At 40.9% G+C, this 24,007-nt stretch overlaps 1 protein-coding gene across 1 annotated transcript in view; it reads left to right on the top strand.

Annotated features, from left to right (window-relative positions):
- The window catches only part of PIGK (phosphatidylinositol glycan anchor biosynthesis class K), a 139,007-nt gene that overhangs the window by 31,699 nt on the left and 83,301 nt on the right, over window positions 1–24,007 (top strand). Inside the window, exon 9 of the mRNA XM_090048494.1 lies at window positions 3,224–3,396. Coding sequence (XP_089904620.1) covers window positions 3,224–3,396 — 173 coding nt within the window. The remainder of the gene's footprint in view (window positions 1–3,223; window positions 3,397–24,007) is intronic.

Raw genomic sequence — 24,007 nt, 5'->3', positions numbered from 1 at the left:
ACTACCACCCTCTGGGCGCGGCCCTCCAGCCAGTTGGCGACCCAATTGACTGTGTGGGTGTCTACACCACAGCCCCCCAGCTTCTTAATGAGAACAGGGTGAGAGACAGTGTCAAAAGCCTTCCGGAAGTCCAGGAAGATTATATCCACTGCTACCCCTGCGTCTAATGATCTGGTGATCTGATCGTAAAAGGCCAGCAGGTTGGTCTGACAGGACCTGCCACTGATGAACCCATGTTGGTTGCCCCTAAGCATGCAGTCCCCTACTGGCCCCTCCTGGATGTGTGCCAGCATAATTTTCTCGAACAGCTTGCCCATCTACTTAGTTGGTCTAATAAAATATATCACATCTACTGAAAGAACCTTGCCTGTCATGGAAAAATGGCATAAATATGCTTTATATATTAATAAATTTTTAAAGATTATAAAGTTGTGTTCTCTGGGGGTTAAGGACAGATGTTGATGGTTCTTTTGCTCAAAGACCCCATGATGGCAAGATGACCTCAGGAATTTAATTCATCAATGCCCTACAACCAGTCTTCCCTCTTTGATGCATGTTCTGTGAATTGGTCTTATAAAGTGGTCTACCTTGCTTTTGTTGTTGTGGCTGAAGTTAACTGTTCCATTTTTTTATACAGCTCTCTCATGCTGGGTGAGCTGTATTATGGTCAGGTCCAGGATACTGATCTGGGGAGAACAAAGATACCTTTCAGGAAAGTGGGCACCTGTCTCCTTCAGAATTTTTCATGCTTTTAAAAAATAAATCTGGAACTCACAATATAATAGCACAGTGGCCAGAAGTATATCCTAGTTAACTGCACAGCTAAGCCAATGGGCTTGATTAATGAAGCCTGGTTTATTTAGTATGTGTCCTTGGAGAAGAAAAGGAGACCTTTTGTTAAACTTCTTTCAACATCTGATTGTATTATGGCAAACATCACAATTGTGTGTTTTTTCTCTTTTTTTTCTCTTGTGTAGCCAGGCTGTCAACAAGGCCTTTTGAGAATTGAGAACAGCATTTTGGAGCAGATGCATCACAATGTGTGTCTTGATGAAGAAAGGTGACATTCTGGCATCTAATGTTTCAGACTGTACACCCAAAAATTAAATCTGTGAGCAGTTATTTCAGGCTTTTGTGAATACTGAGCAGAAACTCTGTGTAGGATCAGATGATGTTGCTGAATTCTTTGCATCTCTAGTTTTTTAAGGAGATTAAATTTCCCTGTCTTTTGTTTGGCAGCCATGTGATGGTGTGCTAACAAAGGAGACTAGAATAGTTGATGGTCCTGAAAGTGTGTTTTTTAAAACCTCTCAAGCTTGCATTTTGAAACATTTGTAACTTGACCAAATACATGAGTTCCAGACTCCATGCAAATTAATACTGTGTAAAGAATCCACAGTGGAGTATGAAAAGCTTTATAACAATCCCTTAAATTATTTTTTTAGATGTTCTGTGATTCTAGTTTAGAGAGAGATTTCACTGACCTTTGTTACCAAAAGTTGCTTGGGTCATTATTTAAAGGCAGCAAGTACCTGGAAGAATCCTTTCAGTGCCTTCTTGCCACTAAATAACTGTTTCTACCTGCACTTGCTGTATTTGCTTACAAATTTCTTGTGTCCTAGAAGAAGCAGCCATATCTACTGATTAGTGGTGGAAGGAGACCTGGGAATAAAGGTGTAAGAGTTACAGCAGATCAATCATTTAATCATTAGTGGTCACGGTAGGGCACTCGTTCTTTGAGTGTCCTCATTTTACAGTTAGAAGAATAAGTCTTAAAAAATTCTAAGGTCCTGGGCTGAAAAGTACTATATAGATCTAAATACTATTCAAGGTAATACATACATCAGTATACATATACATCACAAAAATATTGCTTCATGTCACATCCAGAACTCTGTGTGTGTAACTAGTATACATTTTTAGCATCCGTATATACTTCTTTCTCTGAATTACTGACTCCAGGGAAGAGCACTTCTGATCATGCACTTGGGTTACATTTGTGGTTCTCTGTGGTTTGGTTGGCATGTAGTTTGGATATCCTTTATGACCTTAGCACTGTTGTGTGTGTTTGTGATCAAATGAATTTTCAGGGACTGGGCATTAGCCCAGCATTCTTTGCCAGTAAAAGGGGAGAGGGAGAGAAAGAGAAGTTTATAGAAACATCTTATATAAAATTCAGTGATAACCTGGTGTAATATTTGGAACAGGAATGCAGAGCTGTTGAGATCAATTTAAGAAAGTCTGTGATGGTCCAGGAAATAAGGACCCTATCCATAATCTGAGACCCTAGAAACGTGATGATGGTTGTCCAGAAATAATGCATGTGTCCCTGTCCCTTTTGTGCTTCTGCTTTCACAAGCCACTAGGATCACATCTCTTGTATTATTTGTAAAATTGCTATTTTTTTAGCCACTTAAAATACTGAATTGAATTAGTCTTTTCCAACACCAGGCTTCAGTGGAATATTTTGTATATAGAATTTCTTGGGAACCAGTAAAACCTACATAAGCTTGTTATTGTTTAATGGCTTTTGTCTTTCATTAAGTATCAGTGATGCATATTGAAATTCTGTGTAGTGGTGGAACTGATCTGTGGATAGCCTGCTATGGGAACTGCAGGCACATCTACGGTAGCTAAAAATAGAGGGTCTTTCACATATCTAAATTACCCTTTAATATTTGCAATTTTTTTCATAGTTAATTTGAAGGCTGTTGAATGAAGTAAGTATTGGAAATGTGGCTTCTCTGGACTTCTTATCAAGAATCTAATGCATTTTATGGCCTTTTTGGTAGCTTTCAAAAGCTGAGCAAGTACTTATTTAGTCCTGCTTCATTCCCTTTGAACTTGAAGGACTCTCACCTCACTTTATTTTTCAGAAGTTATATAGCAACATAGCTGCATCTGTGTTCAGAGGCATATTTATTCTGATTAATGGTTTACATCCACCCAAGAGAGTTGCATGCAACTCATTTTTAATGTTAATTTGTCATTGGAGTTAATGGTAGTTACAGGACATCAGGAGGAGGAGGAGATTTTAAAATGCATAATTATTACAAAATAGAATTACAGTTAAATTGCTGTTTAATAGCTGCAGGAAAAAAATTGCATGTAGTTGATATTAGTGAAATAGATGCTTTTCCATGACAATATTCTGGCAATTCTAGGGTTTAATTTATGTAGTCAGTCTGAGGGGAATGATACAAATATTTATTCTGTTTTCCAGTTTCAGGTTTGTCCTAAAAGCTTGTGCGTTTCTACACCTGGACACAGGACTGATCTTTTTCAGCGAGATCCTCAAAATGTTCTGATAACAGACTTCTTTGGTAGTGTACGAAAGGTGGAAATTACAACAGAAACTATTTCTCTGGATCCTAATTTGGTTATCTTGGAAAGCGGGTATGGCTTGATATTTTTTTTTTCCCCCTTGACCTCCCCTCCCCTCCTGCCCCAGGTATGGGGGCTTTGGTTCATTTGGCTTCTTGCAGTATATATCCAAGGTAGTAGTAAGAGGAGCCCTTATGTAATTTATCCTATAAAACAGTATGTACTCTCATTTTCTGTAGCGGGTATGCATTCTATAAATATATGGTGTGTCTTAAAGATTAACGCTTTGACTCTTCACATTGTCTAGAATGTGATGGGGTGGAGTGGGGTGGTGGTGTACGAGCCTTTTGCACTCCTGAGTCAAACTGCCTGGCCCTGGTACAAATTATTAGTGCCCCTTTGGAACCCTGATTTATAAACATCGGAGGGGAACAGAATTCCTTTCTGTTATGCCCATCCTTTCCCACCCATAGCCAACCTAAACGTCCCTACTCTCTCCAAATTTTGGGTGGAGTTGTGGGCCTGGACCCACTTCCATTTACTTCCTGTTGACAGAGGATCAAGTAAGCAGGTAGAATTCTCCCCCTGCTGTCAATGGTTGGATGAAGGCCACTTCTGAGTACCACTAAAACAGTGGTTTTAGCAGACTGAGACATTTTATAACTAATAAATTACTCTTAGGTGAGATTATGACCATGGGTGTTTTCATAAAATTGGAATGGATTTTAGCATTGTCAGAAAAACTGAAAACAATGCTCCTACCAGTCTACACTAATTATATTGCATCTTCTTAGGGGTTTGTACATGCCACTGTCTTTGCCCTTTCTTACGCTGCAGTGGCATGACTGTTTGCATGAGTGGATTTTCTGGACTCTAAAAATATTTCTGGTGCATTAAAGTACAACTCCTTGAACGTAGTTTAGTTTGGCTTCCCATGAATTAAAGCGTTGCATCCATCCATTCATTCTGTACAAACACAATGGCACTCAAAGACGTATAATGAGCCTTTTTGTCCACCAGATGGTGCTGCAGATTTTTGTAGTTTTACCCCTTTGAATTGCTTCCTCTTTCAAATTTTCATTTTGTTTTTTTTTCTTGTGGCATTTGCTGGCTCTCTGCTCCCACACCTGCATGGCAGAGCATGGATTGGGTGGGGGCCCTGGGCCAGGGGGGCAGTGCTGGACTGTTCCATTCTGCTGCAGTGCCAGCTGGGAACTGGGCTTAATTTGTTCAAAAACATAGTGTGTGCAAACACTGATGCGACGCTTCATAATAAACAACTTCAAATTTTATAAACCTGTTTAATTTAATGAGGATTAATCCCTGTGGTGTGTACAGGCACCCTTAAAGGCGAAAGTATGTTTGTTTCCATTTTTGAAGCTTAATTTCTCATTGAAAGTCTAGAAGATTCCCTATGTCTTCAATGAATTTGAAAGCTTTATTTTAAAATAAAAAATACTGGAAGTAACCACAGAAAGGCAGCTCTGAAATCAAGCTTTTTGAAGCTCTAAATTGCATGCTGTTTTAGAAGTATGATGTGTGTATGCATATTATTCAACATATAAAGATGATCTTTTTGCCGGGTAAATCAAAGTCAAATTGAGCCATCATTTTTGTCCTTTTGGAACAGGGCTTCCAGTTTTCAGTTTAAACTGAAAATTTGTGGCAATTAAAAAAAAAAATAGGTTTGGGAAAATTCTTGTGTATAAAATCTTAAGCACTTATTTAGTTCTTAGACAATTTCATACTGCATAATGATATAGGGTTGTTAGTTAAGGTGACCAGTGTGCAAAATATGGGGATTTATAGGTGAATCCTTAACTAAAGAAATGAGAATTTTTTCAAATATGTGGCAAGTACTTGCAGGTATCACAGTATGACCAAAAGTAAAAGTGTCCATTTTTTTGTGTGTAAACCACATAATTTCACTTTCCTTCATGCAATTTCTTGTTTAATAGGCAGCATACATTTCTCGTATGCTGCCTATTAAACCTTGTATTGCAACTAGTAACCATTTTCTCTGTCATTTTAGCTCTGAGTCAAACTATTGATTAGCTTGCTATACACACAGAAAATTCTGCCAAGTTTTCTGTGGCTTCAGTCCTGTGAACATTTGTTCCTTCATGCTTTACTCATGTCAGTAATCCCATTGTTGGAATGGGCTAACTCATGTGAGTGAAGTTATTCGTTTACAAGTTTTTGTAGGGTAGAATCTGTTGAGAAATTATTGAAATGGGTATAACTTCAGCATGGATTAGCCAGTGCACTGAGTTAGTTTTATTTTTGGTCTTCTGTTGCCATCTATTGGGAGCATGTACAAAATGACTGATTTGTATTGTATTTGGTTCTCTGTTACACCTTTTGCTAAAAGACCTTACAATATTATGTGATGCTTTCTTCCAGCAGGAAAAATGGAATGGAACTGTAACTGGTATACAAATATAAATATTTTTTTTCCACATGGTACATGCAAATGACTGTTTGCAGTATAGAACATGTTGAGCCAGGTAGTTGAAAACATTTTTTTATAGTATGAACAAAGGCTTGCATCTAGAAAGAAAAAAATACATCTTACAGTTCTAAATTTATTGTAATTTAATTTTCATTCTCTATTTGACTAAAGCCCTTCCTAAAATAATCCAGATGCTCCCTTGCTACCCATTCTCACATATCCATAAGGTAAGGATTTGCATGTGTGTGTTAACCCCTTTATGAGTTGTTTGGGTTAAAGAGGAGAGGAGATTAGCTGATTATAGTCAACCTGTCTGGCCTGAAAATTTATTTATTTCCTTTTGATCTGTAGAGGGGATTAAGGGATATGCCCCTATTAGCAGCTAGGTAAATTCTTCTTGAACTTACTTTGGGAATTCTCATATAGTGTTTAGACCTATAGCATGTACAAACATTTGCTCTTTCCAAGGACAAACTCTCTTGGTTATTCCCTGGTTATTTTTCTCCTGAAGTGGCCATTTTTATTGTGGCAGAAAAAGCCTAAACATCTGTACACACCTGACTTCTCCTGGGAGAACAGTGACCCTCCCAGGAGAGACTTAATGTTTGTATGAGGCTAGTTGCTGAAGCATACGAGAGAGATTTAAAAAAATAATTGTCAAGTGTCCATGGGTTGAGAATCACTACGGTCAAGATGGGGTGCCACCAGACTGTTTGAAAGGTAACACGAGATAAGAGGAGGTCAGTGAGGCGTGAGGAGATAAATTGGTGAGCCAAACAGATAAGCCAAGCTTGTCCCTGCCTGGACAATTCCCTGCACGGACTGCCCAGCCCTTGTGTAATATATAAATTAGATTTTGAAATTGGGTGCCACTCAATTCCCAACAGCTATGGAGGGCTGTCTTTAGTCTACTGGGGAATGCCTTGAGTCCAAAAAGGTTGATAACCATTAATCTAGTGTGTGCTGGTCCCACCTTGCCCCCCTTCTTCCCCCTTTGAGAAGAATCGGAAACATAAATGTTTTTGATGGAGAAAAGGACGTGAGCTATATGGAAAAACAATGCTGTATCTTGAAAAATCACCATCTTCAAAAGTAGCTGGCTGCAGGGTTGGCAGCGCCCTTGTTCAGGACCAGTGGCATAAGGACAGGAGAATACTGATACGTTGACAGGGCACATTGTGTTCCCATGCTTACGTTTAAAAACAAAAACAGTGTTCATTACGGCACTCAGACACAATATGTCTTTTTAAAGAGTTCACAACCTCTTACTTTCTGTAAATCCAAGAGATGAAAAATGTATTATATAAGCTAGGGCACATCAGATCAATTTGCATTAATTTAATTCAGTAGTTTACCTTTCTTCCCCTCACAACAATCCCATTATTGACCGGAGTCTTTCGCAAAGGGAAAAAGAAGAATAGCAGTTTATTCTGCTGTGTTAGTAACATGGCTATTCCATCAGGGGTTATTCTGTTGCAGCTAATTGAGAATTTCTTGTGTAAGTGACAGAAAAATCAAACTTGTTGGCAGGTGGGGAGGGAAGGGGGTTGTTGCAGGGGGGGATGTCCTTTTTTGTTTTTTTTACATGAATATGGACAGAAGCCAGCAGTTGCACAGCTGCCATCTCGTGCTGTTGTGAGAAAAGGAAAATGTTAAGAGTCCAATAAATTAGTAATTTAATAAGGAGTTGCCTGGTAAGCCAAAGCAGTACAACAGCAGTTCTCAACTTGGGTGCCATCACATTCAAGAAAGTCATGGAGGAGCTCCCTAACTCTTTTTTAAGTGGGAGGGTAGGTAAGGAGGTGTGTGTGGTGGGGGGGGGGAAGGGGTTGTTAACCACTGTTACAACTCATTAACTGACCAGAGTGCTTGTGTTTCTGCCCCAGGTGTCCATTGCTCCTGTTGGAGTGCGGTATTTTCCCATGTCTCTTCTCAGTCCTTGACTCTGTACAAGGCATTGAAGCCTTTTTGCAAGATGCGACTCCTTTTCTGCCTCCAGTAGCGTAACAAGTTTTTCCTGCTGTAGTGATGTTGTAGCTGTGATGATCCAGAAATATGAGAGGGGTAGGAATTTGTTTGGATCATGTCTTTTATTAGACCACTGTATATTTATGAGATAATTTAGACAAGCATTTGGGTACAAGGTACTCTTCCTCAGGTTTGAGAGAATCAGACATAGCTTGAACTAAGTATCAGACAGAGTAATGGCTTCTGTGTAACTTCATATGTATTCAAAAACAGTCTGCTTAAGGAACGGGGAGAGTCTGTCAAATAGGAGCAAAGAACCAGTAACATAAGTAACTGGAAGATGAGAGAGGCAGTAGAAAGGATAAGCAGGTTAGGGTCCAGCAGAGTTCAGTGGGGAGGAACAAAAATGAGTAGAGGCCTGGAAACCAAGACTTATGAGGAAAGGTTGGAAGGATTAGGGTTGTTTTAATTTGGAGAAGTGAAGACTGAGGGTCAGGGGGAGGAGAGAAAATTTGATAACAGTCTTCAAATACAGGTTTCCCTCACTTTATTTTGTACGTATGTTCCTGGAAAATGATGCGTAACTTGAATTCACATAAAGGGAGCCCACTTTACAATGCAACAAATAGGGATACGTTCCAAGACCTCGACTGTACTGACCCCTAGACCTGTTTCTGCCATTTTTTACAAGACAATTTTGGTACTCACCAACAGCAGAGAGGGGTAGGAGATAAGGTAGCGGGATGCTTAGAAGCCATAATGAGGATGGCAGCTACAGAAACACGTGTTACAGACAATGAGCGAGGAGAACAGATGCACACAGGAGACTGTATTTTGGTGTGCATCACTCCCACAATGCACCGCACAAAGTAGCTGATTGCATAGGAGTAAATTTACCTTGCATATAATGAGTTCTTGATATAAAAAGGGTCATTGTATAAGAGCAAATTCACACATACAGAACCTGCATAAAGTGAGGGAAACCTACACCTGAAGGATGATTACAGGGGGGGTGATGATGAGCTTTTCTTTGTGGCTGTAGGGGGCAGGATAGAAGTATTGCCTTTAAACTTCAGCAGGGAAAATTTAGATTGGGAAGTAGGAAGAACTTTCTGAACATGAGAGTGGTCAAACATTGGAACAGGATGCCTAGAAAAGTTGTGGCATCTGCAGCCCTGGAAATTTTCAAGAGCAGAATAGACACTTGGCTGGGATGGTTTAATCAGGGGTAATCCTGCCTTAAGTAGTAGGCTGGCTGGATGACCTTGTGAGGTCCCTTTCAGTTCCACTTTTCCTATGATTCTGTTTAGTGTAAGAGCAAGACCATTCAAGAAGGAAGAGAGAGTCCTTATCATTTGTGGAGTGTAGAGAGATTAGCAGGGATCAGAAGTCATTGCAATTGATTTGCAGTGAGCCATAAAGTCAATGTCCGTGTTTAGTTCTTGATTGTTAGTGTTCAGTAAGGTTATGGATTTTTCTTCCCAGGCCTGACTTTGTTTTTATAAATATTCCTTGAGCATGAGGATTGTGAGGTCAGGAAGGGAACGGTTGTTCTTTGGAAAGTCTCTTCCCTGTGTTCTTGTGTGTCTGCCCCTATATTTTTTTCTGTTGTTCATTCTGGAATGTGGTTTTTGTCTGGTCTCCCCCAAATAGTTTCCATGAGGGCATTTGGTGTAGTTGATGAGATTGTACCACAGTTTAGGGTAGATGTGTAGGATTGTGATGGCAGCATTGTGAGGGGTGTTGATTAGGGTTGCAGTGAAAATCTATTGACAGGTTTTGCATTTATTGTAAAGGCAGAGTTGTGTCCTGTTTGGTGTCTATTGATCAACTGGGAGTTTTTGCTAGAGTCTGTATGTTTAACTAATTCATACTGGTAAGAGCTATTATTTAATGCTGGGTATTCATGACAGGTAGTGAATAACAAAGATGCATCCATGTAATAAAACAAAGTTACCTCTTGAGATCATACAGATGGCAGATTACTTGAGGTTTCTTCTCTCTGCTTTAACCTTGTTATTTTGTGGAATTTTGTCCTTTCATTACATGGCTGCTTAATTGTTAGTCTTATTTTAGAGACGCACGTGGACCCAGCGTAACTGCTACCAGATCAGAAGGGACAATTTTACCTTCAGCACCAGCCATGATATTTAGCAAAGCTCCTGAAATCTTCCCTGTCTTGGGCTGAGCCTTCTATGAAGAGAGAAATCAACAAAGCAAAAGAAAAAGCTTTCTCCCTATATTTGCATTGAAGTAGTAAATATTTGTGAGCAGAGCAAAGTTTTTCCTTTTTCGTCTTTTAAATCCCCATTTTCTCCTCTTAGAACATTTTCAGTCTGAGCCAAGCTAACTTCAAAGGCTTCCTTCTGTAGATGTCTTAGCCCTGACTGAACTTAGAGCTGCCAGTTTTGACAGAGAAACTGAAGGTCTTGGGATCCTGGGACCTCAGTTGCTTTTTTGTTTGAATCCCTTTAAAGTGAACTCAGAGGGAAATAAATACTAAGGGGAAGAAGAAATCCTGTATTTTGGAGATGGGGAATATGCAGTGTTTAAGATATCCAAACCTTTTCAGCTTCTCTTAAGCTCAGGTAAGAACTCTTGCCTAGCCAGTTTGAGTACTTCCTTTTTTCAAGAAGAGATATTTGAGAATGGGAAGTAACAGTCAACATTATGCATGGCCTTTTCATCTGTGAGCAGTAGCGGGAAGTAGATTCACAATATGGCAATGTAAAGGTATCTTGGCTTCATTACCTTGGATAATTAACCTTCCTAGTTTAAGCAACTGTTGATCCTCTGGATCATTATGTACATGTAAGAGGTCTATTCAGATGCCTGATTAATCCATTTGTGCTGACCAAGCCCAATTCAAGAGTGACACAGCTTGTTACAAGTTTCACAGATCCATATGTTGCCTGAGTTGGTCCAAGCTTACAGCCTGCTGCTTTTTTCTTTCTCACTTTTTCCATCCTCTGGATCAAAGCCACTTCATGTTGAGCTGCACCCAATGCCAGATGTTCCCTCCAGACTGGACAGGATTCTGCACGCGTCTCCTAGCTTTATATGGTGATGTCAGACCACTTCATATAATTTTTGCACAGATCGTGGTATTGCCATAGAAGGTGACTTCACTTTACAGAGCCATCCTGAATGTTGTTATACAAAATATTCTTGGGGATACAGTCTCTTCCCAGTCTCCTGACATGGCTGATCTTTTGCAGCCTCCTGTTCTTGATAGTGGTTTCTAAGTGTGTCAGCACTGCATGCTCCAGTACCTCTATGTTTGGTATTCTGTCTTCCCACTTTATTTTCAGAATCTTATGCAGACATCTCATGTAGGCGCTGTTCAGTCTCTTGATGTGCCTAGCATATGTAGACTACATTTCTAAACCATAAAGCAGGGATGTCAGCACATGCGTGTCAGATTCACATTTTCAGTTTCTTAGTTTAACGCTTGACTAAAATGAGTGATGGACACTCATATTAAAGTGGCTTAAATTCCTAAAAGTTAAATGTTAGACGAGCAGTTGAATGGGCTATTCCTATTTAAAAAGGTACTTGGGATGTAGAGTAGGGAGGGATCTTCATGCTTTTCATGGAATAAGAAAACAAATGTAGGTAGCTGAAGGTACGTCATAGCATATGCCAATGGCAAATATTCTTGTACTTTAAAATTTTTTTTCATCTGTTTCCTATGCTTTTTCACTTTCTCATCTCCAAAATAAATATACCGAAAGACTGGAGATATCACTGTATTCCTGCTTCTCTGAGAAGCATACTTTAGTCCTCCCTAGCATGACTGGATAGTTCAGGGCGGATATCGAACATTGATTGGCTGAGATGAGCCTGAGAGAGATTTTTGATTTAAAAAAAAAAAAAAAATCTTTATTCTACAAATATTAACACAAATAGTGAAAATGGAAAGATGTGTGACCCTCTTAGGGGGCTGAGCACAAAACACTTTTTAGTAGCAAAAAACCCATGTCACTGGAGCTTCAAACCCTCTTCCTTGTGCTTCTCACAGGGTTACTCTCATAGGATCAGCTGTCTGTCTTCCCTCTTGCAGAAGGCCCCCTCAGTAGAAATTGGTCCAGATTTTGTTGCAAGGTGAAGTATCCAAATTCAAATGTGACACACATAGGGACCAGGAAGTGGAAATTTGGAGGGTGTCATTGGAGCTGGCTCCTGCAAGCTGGTTTCAGCAACTTTTCAGAGTCACCATCATGGCTCGGCCCAGCAGAAAATTGACTAGGCAAATCATGCTTCCTTTGGCCATTCAGTATGGGATAGAGAAGATAGTTTTGGAGAAGTTCAAGTCTAGTGTGCCTAAGAAGTTGCTGAGGACAGTCCTGGAAGGCATGGAATCACCTTGTCCTTGCAGAAATGGCAGGCCACTAATGTTGTCAGGTCAAAGTGGGGACAGCATACCTGTGGCCAGGGACCCATGCAGCAGCCACCACTGGTAGCCTTCTATGATCAGATCACCAAATCATTAGATGCAGGGGTAGCAGTGGACATAGTCTTCCTGGACTTTCGGAAGGCCTTCGACACTGTCTCCCACCATGTTCTCATTAAAAAACTGGGGGACTGTGGTGTCGACACCCACACAGTCAACTGGGTCGCCAACTGGCTGGAGGGCCGCACCCAGAGAGTGGTCGTGGATGGGTCATTTTCAGCCTGGAAGGACGTGGGCAGTGGGGTTCCACAGGGCTCGGTCCTTGGGCCTGCACTGTTCAACATCTTCATCAGCGACTTGGACGAGGGGGTAAAACGCACCCTGTTCAAATTTGCTGATGACACTAAGATGTGGGGGGATGTGGGAACATTAGAAGGGAGGAATAGGCTACAATCGGACTTAAACAGGTTACAGGGGTGGGCAGATGAGAACAGGATGGGATTCAACACCGACAAGTGCAAAGTGATGCACCTGGGGAGGAACAACCGGCACCATACCTACAGGTTGGGGAACTCCCTTTCTTGTCAGTACAGAGGCAGAAAAGGATCTTGGAGTCATCATTGACTCCAAGATGAACATGGGCCGGCAATGTGGGGATGCAGTCAGGAAGGCCAACTGCACCTTGTCATGCATCCACAGATGCATCTCGAGCAGGTCGAAGGAGGTGATCTTCCCCCTCTATGCGGCACTGGTCAGGCTGCAGTTGAAGTATTGTGTCCAGTTCTGGGCGCCACACTTCAAGAAGGATGTGGACAACATGGAGAGGGTCCAGAGGAGGCCACTTGCATGATGGGGGGCAGCAGGGCAGGCCCTATGAGGAGATGCTATAGGACCTGAACCTGTTCAGCCTCCACAAGAGAAGGCTGAGGGGGGATCTAGTGGCCTGTTACAAACTAGTCAGAGGGGACCAGCAGGCACTGGGGGAGTCCCTGTTCCCCTGAGCACTACCAGGAGTGACCAGGAATAACAGTCACAAGCTGGCAGAGGGTAGGTTTAGGTTAGATATCAGGAGGCGCTACTTCACGGTCAGGGCGGCTAGGGTCTGGAACCAACTTCCAGGAGAAGTGGTGCTCGCTCCTACCCTGGAGGTCTTTAAGAGGAGGCTGGATGAACACCTTGCTGGGGTCGTTTGACCCCAGTACTCTTTCCTGCCATGGCAGGGGGTCGGACTAGATGATCTACTCAGGTCCCTTCTGACCCTAGAAACTATGGAGATTGCCTGTTGTCGTTGCGATAGGTAGCTTGTACAGGGTGTGCCAAGCCAAGTAGGCTTACTGTGGTATTACTGCTACTAGGTGCCACCTCCAAATTATGTCAAGGCAAGCAGCAAGGATGTGGTAACAGCACACTTTTACTGTCCTTATCATGTGTACAGTGCCTTTCCAGACAGGATCTCAAGGCAGTTCTCACCACTGGTGTCGTTAGGCACAGGAAAGGACAGTAAAGTGCCATGGTGGTGCACCTTTCCTTTAAAAAAAAAAAAAAAAAAAAAAGGGGGGGGGGAGGGTAGGAGGAGAGAGGGAGGTACTGGTGGACTGGTTTCAAGATTACCAGGTTAGTTTATGCTTAGAAGCCATAGGGTTTATATTTCTTCCTAACTTTTCTTGTTTTTAATCTTTACTTCTGTAACTGTGCTCTTGTTCACAGAAATGTCCATTGCTCTGTTTAGATCTTGCTCTGCTCTTAGCCTCAATATTGTCCTGAGATGATAATGATTCTTCTTCCTCAGCATTTTCAGTATTTTGTAACTGTTCTTCAAGCTAAGGGAGTCACTGTCTTTTTAACGATAGTTTCTGTATTTGCCTGTCATATGGTGGCAGCAGCTGTACTTCGCTTGCGTTGTTTGTACGTTTTCCATAGACTCTCTTTAGATTGGGATTTTGTACATCATAAAAACAATACCATTATAACCTGTAAAGCTTATTGTTATAGTGGAAGTCCTGCTAATGTGTTTTGGATTATTTGTTTCCAAAGAGATTAATTGAAACAGCATATATTAAAATATGGAACTTTATTAGCTACAGCTGTAATTGTGGGTTAGACTACTGTGGCTGCTTTAAACCAGAAGATGGCAGTCGTGCTAAATATAAAACTGTCGGCACTGTTTACTTAGAACACTTTTAAATAGATTGCGGGTTATTAGGTGGTGCCCTTAGGTGGTACACAATATTAATTCCCATGTACTAATGAATGTGCTAACAGTTTTTATATTATTAATTTGTATTGCCTTTAGGTCAGGAAATGAGGAAAGGCTTGGGATTTTATATACATGTGACATAACTAGAGTATATATCTTTCCTTTATTTGGTACTGTTCAACAAAGTTATAGTCCAAAACTTTATTTAATATAATTCATCCTTAAATAATAATAACGTATAAACATCAGCTAGTGGTCTGTTAACTGTTAACAGTTTCTTTATTGTGCTCTGGCCTGAGACTGGATCAATCCTTCTATATGCAGTTATGAATTTGTTAGTACTCTATACATCGCCAAATAATTTTGTTTACCTGTAAACTTTGTGGGTAAGTACCATGTATGGTAAGTGAAACACATTAATAAAATAAGCATCCATTTTATTTTTGTTGTAAGGTCTTCCAGTTGTGTTCAGTAAAAGATTCAAAGAGTGATACAGGAACAGTAGTTCCACCAACACTGGTTAAATTCCCCTAAGTCCCTTGCAAATATATTTAGCTTTTCTGATGACCTGCTTAGCAGTTAATTGACCTTACAAAGCTAGTGTATATGTTGCTATATTTATTAATGTAAAAAAAGAGAAATTCACATGGGGACAACAGTACTGTATTAACAGAACAAATACAGTGCCAGAGTTAATGCCGTAGACTAAAATTTGCATAGTGAAGAGTCAAGGGAAAATACATAAGAATGACTGACAGGATCATTAAAGGGAGCTTTAATAGGCATAAAACTGGCTAGATTTTAAATATATTACAGTTGAAAATGATGCTGTAGATAATCATATACCCCATTTAGTGATGGATAAATTACTCTCTTACAGAGGCCACAGCTATGTGTAACTCTTGAAAAAGTGCTAAATTTTAAAGTTTTATTTAAAAAGAAAAGAGTTCTATAGTTTTCTAACTTCAAGGAAAAAATGTATTAAATATTTATGATACTTGCTCCTTTAGATTTCCCCACGAGTCCACATGTTTACTTCTTCCTCATAATATCTAGATGTTTGGGCCTGCAGACCAACCTAGCTACCCTCATCAAGCCTGCAGGGCCAATTTTGAGTTGGACACCCCTGGTTTAGTGCAGGTAGAATGGCATTCTGTGCTCTCTGTCCTCCCTTCGTGTGGTCTGGTGACAGTCCTTGTAGTCTGCAGATAAGCTAAAAATAAGGTATTTCCTGCAGTTGTGCACAGGGCTTAATGTCCTGCACAGGGACCCCAGTTGGAGTCACTAGGGATTACCAAATGGCTACTTCTCTGTGGGAGAAACCTACACCTGGAGCCTTATCTACCATGAGCCTGGATACACTCAGGTATAGGGTGAAACACACTACTGCAGTTTCACAATGTTCTCTGTTTTGGCTCCCTTTATTTTTCTATTCTTTTTTTTTTTTTATCCTTAATGAACTTTGATTGGAGTAAGATTTCTAAGAACAGGCAAATGAATTCTGACTCCTTACTGTGGTGGTTGATTTTTCTGTGCCCTTCACTATTGGCCAGCCAGACGAGAACATTGTCATTTATGGGAAATTTGTATTGGGCTACCTAGTTTATTTTCCAGATAAATCAGAGCATAGCTCCCCTTTCAAGACAGCATGTCAGATAGTAAGATGGAGGCCAGAGGGCCATTATCATATTAGCAGGTAAATTTTGCTCTCTAGTTACTAAATTAAAGGTGCTATCCTTTATGTTAAACCCACTTTTTACGTTACATGTTTGCAGTTTTTCATAGAATATATATTATTTGCAAGACTGTAATGGTTGATTCAGTTATTTGTCTAGAATTTTTCTTTTCCAACTTTATTTTAGGTTTGGATCATTTTTGGTATGTTTCCTGCTACTGGTTTTCATTGGGTAAAAAAAAAAAAAAAGCTGATGCTTGTCGTCTTTAGTAAAACAGACGACACAACACCTTGTGAATATTGCTTTGTTGTGCATACAGATGTTATCTCCTTAAATAAATGCTAACATCAGAATGTGCTGTCAAGTGTATATGTTGGTAATGTAAGCTGGAACTCTTGCAAAAAAACTTATCCAAGAATCTGATCCAAAGCTCACTTAAGGCATTGTGAAATTTTATTAATTTCAGTTGACTTTGGAACAAGCCCAAAATCAGTGTGCATTTTTTGTTAGCACTTTCATCTGTCCACTTTCAGTAGAAATAATTAGCACAAATGAATAATGTCTAAAGTAGTTAATTGTCAAACAGAAAGAGTTTGTAAGTAAATCTTGAAGCAGATTTTGACAGCACATCAGTCCATGAGAATATCTGCCTGAGTGACAGATAAATGACCACTTAACCTATTTTTATCCTCTAACCTTTGCCTGTCCACTCTTATCTACAGTGTCTTTTCTCTCTCTCCCTTTGTAGTGTTTTCTCTACTTCCCTTTTTTTCTACCTTTTATTTCTTGCATAATCTTTTTCTTCATTGATTTTTTTTACATTTACGTTTCTGGTCTCCTGCTACACTCTTTAAATTCACCTTGGAAATCATGATTCACCTTGGCAATCACCTTTTGCTATTCTGCCAACATGCTACATTGAAATCCACGTTTCTTTTAACATGCACATCCTCAGTTATGTTCCAAGAAAAACTTCCAAATATTCTGTGTGTTTTTTTTTTTGTAATGTTGGTATATGACATTTCAGAGATCAGAATTCTAATGCAGAGTGTTTTTTTCTGGGTTTTAGTCAGTTTGAGAGATTATGATGATCTTGCCCAATAGGGATCATTATTTGTATCAGTGTTTGTTAGATATTGGCACTACTAGACTGGGGGCACTGAAACTGCTGCTAATGGTTAATAGTTGATTACTTTTCATGATATATGTGGCTAAGATAAGAACTTGAAGGGTTTCAAGGGGTTACAGGCACAAAGCAAATAAGCTGAGCCAGTGATTATTGGAATACCAGGTCTCAGGTTTTTTTTTTTTTTGGTGGACTTTGTTGTCATCCTTTTTATGTCCTTAAAAATGGACCTGAGCACATAACTGTCAGGTCTGCAGGGCTCCTGGGCTCAAGCAATCTTAATATTGTATTTGTTTGGCATTAAACCACACACAAGCACTCTCAGTCCTTGCCCACTTAAATATTATGAAAGAGCTTACACTACTTTTCTGAGTGTCTGAGGGATTACCTTCCAGATAGTCAGAAATTTCTTCCACTGAAAATTCGAATCTTATCCAAAGCAGTGGAGGAAGGATGGGCATTTTGGACATCTATACACATGCTTTGGGGTGGAGTTGGGAGGGGGTCCTTTAATGAGCTCTGAGAGCCACTGTAATTAAAGTGTCTGCAGCATTATCCCCTGCCCTCCATAAATGCTGACCTCGTGAAGGAACATCTTGAGAAGTTGGATACGAGCAAGTCAGCTGGCCCTGACAATCTACACCCCAGGGTACTCAAGGAGCTGGCGAGCGTCATAGCTCAGCCCCTGGCACAGATCTTTAAAAACTCCTGGTGCTGTGGTGTAGTGCCCGAAGACTGGAAGAAGGCCAATGTGGTGCCTACGTTCAAAAAAAGGAGGAAAGTGGATCTGGCTAACTATAGACCCATTAGCCTGACTTCTGTCCTGGGGAAGGTCTTAGAAAAGTTTATAATAGAGGCCATCCTTAATGGACTGGCCAAGGCCAACATCCTAAGGGACACCCAGCACAGGTTTGTTGTGGGTAGGTCTTGCTTGACCAGTCTCATTTCCTTCTACGACCAGGTGACCTATCACCTGGACAAGGGAGAAGAGATTGATGTCATATATCTTGACTTCAAAAAAGCCTATGATCTGGTATCCCATGGTCACCTCTTGGCAAAACTGGCCAAATGTGGCCTTGGGTCCACCATGATCCGCTGGCTGGGAAATTGGCTCCGTGGTCGGACCCAGAGACTTGTAATTGATGGCAGTCACTCACCGTGGTGTCCTGTGACCAGTGGTGTCCCCCAGGGCTCTGTCCTTGGACCCATATTTTTCAACATCTTCATTAATGTTGTGGACATTGGAGTCAGGAGTGGACTGGCCAAGTTTGCCGATGACACCAAACTTTGGGGCAAAGCATCCATGCCAGGTTAAAGGTGGGTGATCCAGGCTGACCTGGACAAGCTCAGCAAATGGGCAGATGAGAACATGATGGTGTTTAGTACTGAAAAATGCAAGGTTCTCCACCTTGAGAAGAAAAACCTGCAGCATCCTTATAGGCTTGGCAGTGCTACGCTGGCTAGCACTACAGAAGAAGGAGACTTGGGGGTCATCATTGACCACAAGATGAACGTGAGCCTGCAATGTGATGCTGCGGCTAGTAAAGCGACCAAAATGCTGGCTTGCATCCATAGATGCTTCTCAAGCAAATCCCGGGACGTCATTCTCCCCTTGTACTCAGCCTTGGTGAGGCCGCAGCTGGAGTACTGCATCCAGTTTTGAGCTACGCCATTCAAAAAGGATGTGGAGAAGCTTGAGAGAGTCCAGAAGAGAGCCACGCGCATGATCAGAGGTCAGGAAAACAGACCTTACGATGACAGGCTGAGAGTCATGGGGCTCTTTAGCCTGGACAAGTGCAGGCTCAGGGGTGATCTGATGGCCACCTATAAGTTTATCGGGGTGACCACCAGGATCTGGGGGAACGTTTGTTCACCAGAGCGCCTCAAGGGATGATGGGGTCGAACGGTCATAAACTACTGCGAGACCGTTTCAGGCTGGACATAAGGAAGAATTTCTTTATTGTCTGAGCCCACAAGGTCTGGAACAGCCTACCATCGGAGGTGGTTCAAGCACCTATACTGAACACCTTCAAGAGCAAATTGGATGCTTATCTTGCTGGGATCCTATGACCCCAGCTGACTTCCTGCCCTTTGGGCAGGGGGGCTGGACTCGATGATCTTCCGAGGTCCCTTCCAGCCCTGATGTCTATGAAATCTATGAAATCGTGCATTCAGTGTCCTGCATTTCAAAATGGTGGTGGGAGTGTTTGAACTAAAGCTCATTTGACAAGCTTTAGTTAAAGTGCCCCATGACCATTTTGAAACAGGATGTTGAATACACATAACACACAAGCTGCTGGAGCGTGCTAATTAGCATGCTCCAGCAGACTCGATTAATCAAGTCTGCTCTGACACATGCTAATAATTAGCATGTGTTGGAGCAGAGCTCTGTGATGTGTATAGGTGCCCTTTGTCCTGTTCATATAGTAAAATAGTTCCTAAAAGGTTAGTAAGGTAATCTTGCCTTAATATTGGCACACCTGGGTTTCCACACCTTTCCTGGGTTTTATATGTTAGGAGACCAGACTTCTTGTTGTTTGATTACCAGTGCTGTTACTTATATTGCAGAGATTTTTCTCCATGTCTTAATGGAGTCGTAGTGTTAATTTCATGCCGAGTCTGATCAGACCATTAGTATGATCTGAAAGGGTGAATCTAATCTATTTTCCTATATTATGTATTCCTAAGGATTTGGTTACTCTCAAATGAAAGTGTAATACTCTATGATATGGGGGAAGAAAAAAAACAGCAAAAGAAAAGAAAGGGAAAAAAACCTCACCACTAAAATGATAAAATTATCCCTGTAGTAAGGTGGAGGGAGATTTGCATTTTGGGTTACATAGCATCCCAAGAAATTAGAGGAAAAGACTTGAAGCAACTATGACAGACCAGGAATATGAAGGAAGCTACTGATGTTTGTGAAGAGAGATTCTAGCCTGGTAAAAAGAGGCTTTCTGGGTTATGTCTTTTTTTTCTTTGTTACACACAGTGAATCTGATGCTGTTAAATGACTGTTGTCTATCTGGTCTAGTAGATCAGAAAGCTATAGAAATTACAGTTAATATTGAAATTGCTGGAGGGGATTCTACATGCTGAATACATCTACTAATGTGCACAAGCAGTGGAGCTTTCAAGCAATATGTCAGCATTATCATATTAAATTTGTCGGTAGGCTGGAATGTTACTTCTGTGGCAGGACTGACCTTTAAAAAAAAACAAACAAAAAACCAACAAAACTGTTGGACCTGGTCTACTGACTGTACGGTAAATATATCAAACATGTTTTTGTAAGTAGGAAATTGCACCAAAGACACTAACTAGTAAGCATATAAACAAAACCAAAAAAAATCAGTAAGATACAAGAAATGGTATTTCTACAGGAAAACCCAAATATGAAGAAGAGAAGGAATCTTTTATCAGGGCAGTAAGGGGGAGAATCAGTTTGAGTACAGAATACATATACTATTTGTATGGTATCAAACTCTGTTCTTGTATTCTACAGTCTGCAAGGGGATATGATAGATGTTCCTAAAGGAAACCAGAGACCAGAATGGTAACTATGGATAGGCAAGTTGAACTTCATAGATCAGCAGCTAGATAGCTGCCATTAATGCTGAAGGCTGACTATTTCTGTTGGGCAAATCTTAGCTTGAAAAGCTTTGGCTAAATTGGCCTCAAATTTGCGTAATGGTGAGAGAAAACTGAGTAGTGTGAAAAACACTTTAAAGGCTATTTATTAGCCTGCACAGGCGAAGGGGGATAGTTCTACACACCATCAGCCCAAAGGTCAAATTCAATTTGGAATATAAAGACAAGACAGGAGTCTTGTTGCATTGGTGAAATCTGTCTGTGAGGGTGTGGGTGGGTGCGCATACACACTTAGATATTTGCATGCTTTGAAAGATATCAGAATTTGTAACGATTTTTGTGGTAATCACTTTAGTGTTTTGCCCAGAACAGTACATTTTTAAATGATAAATTCTGATATGAATAAAACAAATCTATGTGAAACTTGTTTAAACATAGAAACAAGGATGAATATAGCTAAAATTGCAGTGATGCATAAGGGATCATTTACTACCACCGTTTATTATGGCTGTATTTCACTCGATGGGTATTGTAGTCAGTTGCCAGGAGTACAGCATTACTTGGATAGATAGTATTATAGGGTATTTATAGATGTGCTCTGGGAGGAGGCATGTTTTAATTGACGTGGCCCCAAGAGCTGTGCTAATTAAAGCATCCTGAGTATCACATGTATCAGGGTCCCTGTGCTGAAAAATGGTGGTGGGAGCACTTCAAAGCTTGTTGAATGAACTTTGGTTAAAGCGCCCCACCACCATTTTTTAGCATAGGGACGCTGATACACATGACACTGGAGTCTGTTAGAGTGCAGTAATTATCATGCTCCAGCTGTAATTACAGTGCACTGGGGCAACCTCCCTGCACATGTGTAGGAGGAGTCCATAGCAACTGGCAAAAATGAAAGTGTGTACCCAATACAGGTGAGGTACTGGTTCAGTCTTTGTAACTTCAGATGCAATTTTTTCCAGTATTTCATTAAGTATTTGAATGGTTTGATTGATTCTGTTGATCCTCAATGCCAGTAGAAGTCAAGAACATAGTGCTCACCTGAAAACCTGCATTAACTTTCATAACTAGCTATTATTGGTTAGAGCAGAGGATTACCTGTGTTTTGCTGCACTCTTCATTTTTCTACATGTAATATCCTGCACCTAAACAGAGATGCTCTATGTTGTGTGTTTTTATATTTTTTTGCTTTGGGATAAATGCCTTTATTATGGAATGGAAGCAGCCGTTCTAAGCTTGTCTCTTTGTAAGAAAAAAGAGCAGCCTGTTGCTGAACTCCAGCTGCCATCTCTTGAGTTTATTCCAATATTAGAGGAATAGACAAGCAGAAATCTAATCTAGTAAAAATAGTTATTTCAGATATTATATGCTACCCTGGTTTCCACTGCCAGGTTTTTTATTTTACAATAATATTCTTTAATATATTTTTTGCCAGTTGCAGTGTGAAATCCCTATACATAAAGAGCCGTTTGATAATGTGGGGATGGGATGGGCGGGAAATGAAGCTAGTTATGTCAAATACCCAGGTGTAAAATAGGGAATATTTTTCTCTTGATCTTTCATTTAGCATCTTTCAGTTTGCATATTTCAAGTATCATTTCTCCAACTGCACGTGGAAGATTTTTCCAACAAGGATATGATCTTTAAATTAACAGCATCCCTCTAACATTTTAAACTATTTTTTGCCTTTCTGTATTTTTGCATTGTTTTTTGTACCGATGGCAAACTTTTGGATTCATCATCACTTCAAGAGATGCTTCTGCATAGAAAGGCACTTGGATTATCATAGTTGGCTAGCCTGGGTCTTATCAAACATGGATGTTTAAATTCATGCTTACCTTTAACCAGGTGAGTAGTCCAGTTACTCTCAACTAGGGTGCTGTGAGATTCCTTTAAGGGTGCTGTTGGGTGCTGCACAATATTAGCACTAGTAGGTGTGTAAACACCTACGCGTGATTCGCAAGAAAAGCTCTTGAGTTTTCAAATAGGAATCCGTAGTGTCAAAACCATTCTGACCTGTCGTCATCTTTCTGAGTTCTTTGCCATGGAACAATTGCTCTATTTTTCTGTGGTAAGAAAAGAGTGAAAGCTGAGAACTGGCCTTTTAATTTGGGAGGTGCCTTCAGTCTGACAAAGATGAGAACCACTAACGTAGTCTGTCTGGGTTAAGGATGAGCTCAAATGTTTGTGTGCTGGATCAGGGCTAAGAATTCACACATACTGGGAAGTAAAACCAATCGTATATGTTCTGTTTAGACATTATTGAGCACAGAGGTCTGCAATGTTTTGCTGGTGCAAGCCTGATCTTATGACTAGGAACCTACTGAATTTGTGATTTTGTGATTTTCACATAAATTGCAAAATCAGTAGTTCCCAGTGCAAAAGCACAGAATTTGCAGTAAGCAGGGGGGGAAGTGGTACAAAAACAGAATAGGCCAGGAAGCCCTGGCGTCCTGAAGCACAGAAGGGCGGGGGGTGGGGGGGAGATTTTTGCCTTGGGGTCCCCCTGTCATGCCTCTGGTCAAGGGGCCCTGGAAGTCCGGCCCCTTCCTCAGATTGACAGATGATGATCTGTCAATTTCTGGGGAAGGGCATGACTTGTGGAGCTCCTTGGCTTGAGGCGTGGAGGGGCCTGCAGCAAAAATGGCAACTGGTGCTGCTGTTGGATTGCTGCTGCTGTGGGCCAGAAGTGTCGTTCTCTCCCCCACACACCCTCTGAGCAAGCGCCTCTAGCAAGGGTGCTCATATACTTTGGAACATGAAGCTTTGCAGTGGAGGGAAGCTCTGCAGAACAGAGAATGATTCCTGGTGCTGATCCGGATCCAGCCCATGGGCCGTAGCTTGCTGACCCCTGATCTAGCAAGATGAGACGTTCTGGTATGACACCTTTTTTCTGGGCCAGTTGGTAAAAGGTAGTTTATTAAGTCCATTACACTCCACTGTATTAGCAGTGTGCTGCCCTCATAAGGAAGGGGATTCTGTTGGAGAGAGCAGATGATCCTTCTCCTCTCTTCTTATGAGGATTATGCAGAAAACAGGGTAGAGCTAGCTTGTGGCTGGAATTCTAGCTTTGCTAGCAGCAGTTATTGAGGATATGTGTTTAATGCACTTTGCTGGCCAGCACTGCCTGCATTTCAGTGTGCGTAAACCCCATCTGGACTCTCAGAAGGGCAAGAGGGTTGTGCCTGATTTGTGTCGACACATTTTTCTCATGGCTGACGCTGGTGCAGAGGACCCAGTACACTGGTTGGTGCTGGCAGAAGCTGTCAAAAACCAGGGG

This window comes from Crocodylus siamensis, chromosome 5 (genome assembly GCF_052110815.1).
Source record: "Crocodylus siamensis isolate JL-2025a chromosome 5, ASM5211081v1, whole genome shotgun sequence".
Taxonomy (NCBI): Eukaryota; Metazoa; Chordata; order Crocodylia; family Crocodylidae; genus Crocodylus; species Crocodylus siamensis.
The sequence above is the reverse complement of the archived record's forward strand: the minus strand, read 5'-3'. Positions and strand labels throughout refer to the sequence as shown.